Source organism: Perkinsus marinus (genome assembly GCF_000006405.1).
Source record: "Perkinsus marinus ATCC 50983 genomic scaffold scf_1104296949592, whole genome shotgun sequence".
NCBI classification, from domain to species: Eukaryota; Perkinsozoa; order Perkinsida; family Perkinsidae; genus Perkinsus; species Perkinsus marinus.
In genome coordinates, this window is record NW_003209868.1 from 131,246 (window position 1) to 138,820 (window position 7,575).

Genomic DNA, 7,575 nt, shown 5'->3' on the forward strand with positions numbered 1-7,575 from the left:
CGCCCGCAGTTCTTCCTCCAGTTTCTCGATGCCCATAGACCATCGGATCTCTTCAATATCAGCGAACGCCAAAGCGTCGCCATCCCACTCTCAAGGGAGTGCTGGAGAATCGCTATTGGACTCTGAAAGCGCTGAAGACGTAGCCTGCATAGAACCAAATGGCGACTATCGATCGCTCTCGAGCCGCGGCCAGATGATAGTTGCACTGCTCAAATTGGCGTGGCCTCAAGTAGTCGCTACTGTAATATCGATTCATTATAGAGAATCAGATTAAACTATTCCACCTGTAGGTTTTAACTCTAATTCCGGAAGTAATTAGCTTATCCTTCATTGGCCGCCTCAAAGACGATCGAATGATCGCCGCTGTAGGTTTGGGAAATCTGTTACTCAACTGTAATGCTTCGATACGGCCCGTGATCTTCGCACTGCGGAACCGCCGAACTGGTCAGGTATTTGCGTGACAATTAGCCTGGGGCTTAGCAGTGGTATCGACACGTTGGTAGCCCAAGCGCATGGTCGGGGGGATCCTGATCTGGTTGCTCTGTGGGATGTACCTACTCAGTATTCGGAGATGATCGCCGAGAATTTAGGTATATCAACCGTGCCGAAATAACGTCTTCTATCTACTGTTTTGCGACACTGCCTATTGCCTGGGAGGCAGAACGCATACTGATTTGGTTGAAACAAGATCCGAGCATCGCAGAGCTTTCGGGCCAATATGTTCGTGGAGCCTGCATCGGAGCATGGCCGTTGTGCATGTTCAGTAATACATACTTCTTCCAGCCATCTCTCTACTATTTCCTCAGATTGCCTGCGCAAAGTTCTCAACTGCCATCGCGACATTTATGTTAATATGTATGCATATGGCCTTGTGGTGAGACTTTAGCTCTCCTTGCCCACTTCCGGTTGTGGACTTTCCTCATTTGAATATCTCAGGTGTGTGTACATCCTCTGTGGTGTTGGCTCTATATTGATAGATTTCGGCAAGGCGTAGCTGGTGCTGGTTGGGCCATTGCGACGTCCTGGAGCTTCAGTCTAGTGCTTCTGATGATGTAAGCGTTATCTACTCTTGCTAGGGTGAGCTTCCAGCGATTCCAAGCTCACATAGTATGTGAGCGTGGAAGGTTTGAACATCAGAGGTATGTAGTACATACCTTTGAGTCCCAATTCATTCAATGTGTATAGTCTACACTAGCCCGGGCATGAGCATGGCATAGGTCCTGAGATGCTACTAGAGATGATCTTCGAAAGGTCAGATACATCATATCACCGTTCTGCAATCTACCAAAGGGGACTATGAGACTACCGTTGTATAGATCCTGTTGGAGCCTCCGAGGCATCGCGCGGTGAGTGCGGTTGGATCTCCGTCCAGCGCTGAGATGGGTTCGAACTGTATCCTCACAACCGTAGTGGGTTCATAGTACACTAAAGAACTGTTCGTCTCTCTTCGTATTGGCAGTCTTTGTTAGTTAGAGTTTCATGTCTCTTCAGTTACTGTCACGTTGCACTTCCTGCTACCATTATGCTAGCACTGGACTGGTGGAGTAGCGAAATCTTCAGCATGATCGTCGGCCTTCTACACGATACTGCTCAACTTGCTGCACATGTCGCGGCTGCTAACCTCTACAATCTAGTGTGAGTATAGATGGGCAGAATTACGTTACGGACCGTTACGGCTCACTTTTACGGTTACGACTCAAGCCCCGTACCGTAAAATTACGGCGCCGTAACGGGCTTTACGGAGATGCAGAGGACAAAACGAGGATTGATCATTCAAGTCGCCTGAATCTGTTTTATGTGAATGCCCATCGGTAGACGAAGCTGGCTTGGCAGTTCCGGGCCAGCTTGGGAGTATGATGGGCGAGATTTGCAAAGGAGACGAGTGGTAAATGCCAATCCAAATGTTACACTCTCAGCGGTTCGGTTGAATCCGAGCCGCGAAAAATGAGTTAACAACTATTTGAGCTATGGAGGAGTGAACTACAGCGAATGTTTCAGCCACAATTCTAACAAAGCAGTTCAGCACCAACCGTAAAGTCGTAAGGCCTTTCCGTAACCGTAAACTCCTTACGTTACGCACGTCGTAACGTAAACCGTAAAAAAACGTTACGCTGCCCATCTATAAGTGTGAGCATTCTTGTCGTGCTCTCATCGGTTGGCTGATCCTTCCGACACTGTATCATTAGGTACACCTTTACATTGGGTTTGAGCAGTGCTGTTGGAATCTTAGTTGGTTTATCGATCGGCAAGGGCAACGTGAGCTCAGTCCTTCATTCCATAGGCTCGTGCTACTCTAGGTATCTATCGCCCACGCGGGCTCCAGATGTGGATTAGTTGTCAGCGTCTTGAGCGGCGCTGTAATCGGGGCTCTCTTAGTTTTGGGCAGCAGGTAACAAATCTGTCTTGTTGCAAATCAGTCTCGAACTATCATTTGGGGAGAGGGGTCGAAGGTCGTCTCTAGTCGGTTTATCAGCCACGAATCTTGAGGTTTTTGGACAATATAAGGGAGTTTCAATATGTAGTGTATTGCCCGGGGCAATTTGCCTCCTCCCTCAGGCTCATTGCTGAATTGTATGCCCCTGGACAAGCTCTCGTGCATCATTATCTATACTACATAATCCCCATCATTGCACTCTCGATGCTTACCAGTAGTGCTCAGGCGTCCTTGGCTGGAACGTGCAAAGTGAGAACCACTTCCGAATTGCTCTTTCTGGCTTAACCGGATCCCTCTTCAGGGACTGGGTTATCAAAAGACTGCAGCAATGTCCAACTTCAAGGGCCTTTACCTCGTCATGCTTCCTTTAGGGACATACATGTGTCTCTGGGTAAGGCACGACTCTTACACACAATTCAATGATGCCTCCAACAATTCGCTTCGCCGAGAGGAGATCCTGAACGCGAGCTCTTTGCCGACCCCGCGTTGTTGTGTCAGACTTCCCTCGGAGTAGCTGGGGCATGGATAGCTCGGGTTAGCGGCACTCTAGTCGTGTCAGTACTCCTACATCGGAAGCTCTCTGCTCTTGACTGGTGGGATTAACTCGATGGCAGAGCATCGCTGGTCTATCGTTGCTATGCACTTGTTCTCCGATCAGGGATACAATCGCCATCGACGCTCGAGCTCGAATGAATCGCGACCGAGAAGACGCCAAGACGACGCGTGAGTATCACTGAGTCATGTTTTACGCGATTGCAGCGTTCATCTCCCCGTCCATTATGTCTGCCAAATAGCGTCAATAACGTAGCTTTTCGGTGAGTCTGTGTTTGGTTTGTCCCTACGTACCCCGAGAGCCCAGCGTCTCGGCCTCGGTATTCCTCTTGAGGAGGTCTCATAGGAGGCCTGGGGATGGAAATTCCATCCCCAGAAATTCCATCATGGAATGCGGGGAGTCCCATTCCTGTCTCCTTCTAATCCATCGGTGATGCTATATTACCAATGCTTATTACTATGCTACTAATGACTAATGCCATTGATAATGCCACGTTTGATCTCATAGCCCTTGAGTTTTGAAGTCTTCATTCCTTTTTCCTGAAAAGCTCGCTCCAAATCTTTGGATACTTCCTAGTCCCTTGTCCTTGGGGACGTTATGGTTGTCGTATCCCATCTGAATGTACGTTTCAATATGGCGGCATGAGTGGCTCGTGATTAGTCGATCTTCTTGCAGAAGTCCAATGGATTACCAATACTGGATGGCGATACAGAGTTCGGCCATACGCGCGGGTGAACGACGTATAGAATTGTAACGCTAGCGCTTCTGCCGTCCCTTGCCACCAACAACTCGGCCTGAATCATCGGGTTTCGATACGCGATCCAATCCTTTTTGTTTCTTGGCCACCTCAGACGAAGTTGATGCCGTCAAACGAATTGTTCTTAAACATATCGTTAGCTATTTCAACAAAACGAAGAATGTGTTCATTGATGAATGCGTTGATGACCGAAATATCCTGGAGCGTGAAGGAGACTCTGGATCCGTGCTTATCAGCCGCCTCGCCTGATACGCGCAAGTCCGCATCATCAGGGAAGATCTCATGCAACACGCGGCGTGTTAAACGCTTGGAAGCCTTCCAAGCGTGTAAGACGCCTTCCAATGGAAGGCGTCTCCTGTAGATTAACCGGAATTACAACGCAAGGTTCTAAGTTCAAGAGTGTATTCTGTAAGATAGTTTTAGTGAATACTGGTGAAGTAACAGGGATTGCCCCCATCCTGAGCTGAAGCACTAAGCTCCTGAACTGGAATCATCCACGGAGTGACTCCGTCGGAGTTGTATCAACTCCGGATCCGCATACTTCCTCTGTTCAACTCAGTTGAACAGGGGCAGTAGGCGGATCCTGATTCGCGAATCCGAGTCCATGATTCGACTCACCCTGTGATTGTGATTCGTGATTCAACTCACACCCTAATTCGAGATGACCGATTCAGATTCTTTGCTTAGGAGAAAGAGCTGAGCTTTCTTAGTATGAGTACTTGAGACGGAGTCTGACTCTGTCTGACTTTGTGAGTCAGATTACGTAATCACGATCAGGATTCTTGAACCGTGATTCTAATTGGCCACTGAATCTGATTTCTGATCCTTAATCACGATTCAAGCTTCGAATCTATCCTCCACGGGTGGTTCAGACTCTGAAACTTTCATCTTCAAAGGTTTCGGCACTGAGTTAGAGTATTTTATCCATTCGAGAGTCTATACTCAGAGTTGGGATTTTGCTCGTGATTCCAGAATGCCCCTCACGAGTCAAGGTTTTTTTATTCAACCTCAGAACCGCTTGGACTCGTTTCACGGCATCCGCGCGCTCCAGGATGGAGCTTATTGTGGAGCTTCCTCACATTCTCGCGAGCAGGCTCTAACTTAAAGCCTCTATTAGAGGCCCTCTCAGAATGACTGGATCGGGAATAGATCCTAGGCTTCCGACATGTAAGAACAAATCCTCAACAGGTTTAGCTGTGAGAGTACTTGATATTGGATGTTAGATGGAGGTGTAGACTGCACACGTTGTACGATGTCATGCGACCAACCGGTGTGAAATACACGTGCGTGTTCGGTGTTCTTACTGTTAGCTTTACTGCCTACTAACAGTAGTAGTAATGTTAGCATAGTAGGGGCTCTCTAGTGCAATTCCGAGTGAGTTATGATGTTCGAGCTCAATATAGGCGAGCTACAGTCGACGCCTAGAGTCAGCCGACCTGCTGAGTCGACTCGGACGTTTGAGTGAATATATTGAAAAGTTTACGGATAAATGTACGGATTTGCATACGCGCGACAAACGACTTCCGCGGGAAGATTGCATCATCGCTGTAGTGGAGCGAGAGATGCACGTGTATGCGCGGCGTATCTCCCAGGTTCGAAGCTTACAGAGTGGCGGTTTTTTCTTTGTAGAACTTGTGATTTTCAGTTGCCGGACGCAGCGAATATAGTCTTCCGTTTGTCAAGAATGTGTGATTCAAACCTTATTTCCCTGATTCTCGAAAATTCTCAGATTCAATGGGGGCACTCGCTCCAGAGTAAAAAATCATTGAATCAGGAACAATATTCATCCTCTGATGTCTTCATTTGAGTAGATACTCTGGCTCACCTGTTGCATTAGGATCCGCATACCGTTCCAGAACTGTCCCGCATTATTCGAGTCGTATATATCAGCGGAAAATGAGCGCCATCACCATGGGTTCATCGTGTAACTTGTACGCTGTACAAGTTACACGGTGAACCCGTGGTGATGAACCCGTACGATGTACGCTAGTAGCGTGACGCTACGAGTCTGTCGCACAGACTCGCAACCTGAACCTCAGTGTTAGCACCCAACGCATTCTTCTGGCTTCATTGGATAAAAGACGACATTCTATTGACGGAACACAACGCCCATCAGAACAAGTACTGGGATGTGACAGGGATGCTGAGATGACTCAATGAGTATTGGAAGCTTCATCTACGAATTGAAGCGGAAACTTATGGAGCTGTACTCTTTTACACAGAGCCAACAATCAAGACTATAGACTGCCCTCTACGTCTAGGAATCATCTCGTGGGTTTAGCTTTTGCTTGATACCATACAATAGGGAACGTGTGTCGTTCGGAGGGAGGTCAGACTGCAATACCCATGCCATTAGCCCACCCAACTCCTTGAGGTTGGCGAATTCTATCTTATCCTGCAGTATGGGCTGAGAATCGAAAAAGTACCCGTTGAAGGTTCCATTGCCTTTGGGGTCGGCCCCCTCAGCCACGAGCTGAGAATATCTTATCTGCCTCCCATTTCGGTTCTCGCCGTAAAGAGGTACCTTCAGAGAATAGCATCTGGAAGTAATTGAGGGTGTTAGTGCTATCACTCACCCCCAGACCGAACTTGCCTGGACTCATCGACTCATAGCTTAACCATTGTTTGACCATCGTTTTCACCCAAAGCATGTTGGATTGTCCTCTGGGGTCATTATGGTTGTCGTATCCCATCCAAAGGCACATGTCGATACGGCTACATAAGTCGATCTTCTTGTAAAGGTCGAATGAACCCCCGATACTGAAGGATGATACATAATTCCACCATATGCGCGGATGAACAACTTACGCCACTGTAACACTAGCGCTCCTGCCCTCTCTTGCCACCAACAACTTGGTCCCAATCATCAAATTCCGATACGCGATCCACTCATCGTTGTTCCTGGGGAACTCCCAGTCGAAGTTAATGCCATCAAAAGAGTGTTTCTTGAACATATCGTTAGCTGACTTCAGGAAGGTGACCAAGGGCAACGTGCCAGCACCAATAAACGGAATACCTTGGAGCATGAAAGAGATCCTGGCGCCGTGCTTGTCAGCCGCCTTGCGTGCCATACGCAAGTGGGCATCATCAGGAAAGGCCTTATACAATTCGCCTGTTGACGAAGCGGAGATTCCTCCGAATATCAGTTCTGTGACTCCGCAACTGAATAGAGAATCGAAGTAAGCTTGGTCTTTTCCAGCCAAGTCATTCTGGTCCGTGTAGTAGGCATAGAACTCGAAAGCCCTCTGGATCGGGAAGAGGGCCGCAGCAAAAATGAGATACAGGATGCGCAGCATCAGCGTTGGCAGGTTACGTAGAACACGTATGAATCGGAAAGGATGCTGAACTTTTGATAGATGAAAGAGAACAGGTAAGCGTACCGCTCTATTCGTTCCCGGACTGAGCGAATCCCTTGTCCCGGTTAATGAACAAGCGATGAATGCACGTGCGCGCGTGCGTCAGTAGTCCAGCACATGGGGGCGGACGAGAATAGATGCAGATCCTGCCGCTTCGAGCGGCTAAGGCGAATACTGAGAATACTGCTTTTTGCCGGACAGCTATTGCTCTGAGTGATGAAACGCATATTCCAGAACTAGATGCGAACTGCTGCGGGAAACCGCTGACAATGGGCTGCCGATCACTTCCTGGGAGTGACTCCCCCATGGTGCGCGCTGATTGTGTCGTCTCTTCGTGCGGCGACTCGCACGTGGGCCTCGTGACGAGACTACGAGTCAGACTGTTAGCAGAGCCTTCGTTGTCGCCGTGGTAGACGGTGTGGTAGGAGAATGCTCGCCGGGCTGAGAGGCCCAGGATCACCTGATGATCCTGGGC

The 7,575-nt window shown here is 48.6% G+C and overlaps 2 protein-coding genes across 2 annotated transcripts; one reads left to right on the plus strand and one right to left on the minus strand.

Moving 5' to 3' along the window:
• Nucleotides 1-590: 590 nt before the first annotated feature.
• Nucleotides 591-763, plus strand: Pmar_PMAR018244 (hypothetical protein; the record flags this gene model as incomplete). The annotated part of the gene is made up of 1 exon (XM_002778401.1): nucleotides 591-763. A coding segment is annotated over one exon (173 nt), but the record flags the coding sequence as incomplete, so codon positions are not given.
• Nucleotides 764-5,888: 5,125 nt separating this feature from the next.
• Pmar_PMAR018245 (chitinase, putative) lies at nucleotides 5,889-7,075 on the minus strand. Its single transcript, XM_002778402.1, has 3 exons — nucleotides 6,553-7,075; nucleotides 6,321-6,504; nucleotides 5,889-6,268 (listed from the first exon to the last, which is right to left on the minus strand). The coding sequence occupies exons 1-3, from the start codon at nucleotides 7,038-7,040 to the stop codon at nucleotides 6,002-6,004; spliced, it is 939 nt and encodes a 312-aa protein (XP_002778448.1). The 5' UTR covers nucleotides 7,041-7,075; the 3' UTR covers nucleotides 5,889-6,001.
• Between the last annotated feature and the right edge of the window lie 500 nt (nucleotides 7,076-7,575).

Coding starts and splice junctions, on each gene's coding strand:
- Pmar_PMAR018245 (XM_002778402.1), bottom strand. CDS start 7,040: ATGCTGCGCATCCTGTATCTCATTTTTGCTGCGGCCCTCTTCCCGATC. Junction 6,505..6,552: donor AGCGCTAGTGTTACAGTGGC/GTAAGTTGTTCA, acceptor ATCATCCTTCAG/TATCGGGGGTTCATTCGACC. Junction 6,269..6,320: donor CAGGCAAGTTCGGTCTGGGG/GTGAGTGATAGC, acceptor TATTCTCTGAAG/GTACCTCTTTACGGCGAGAA.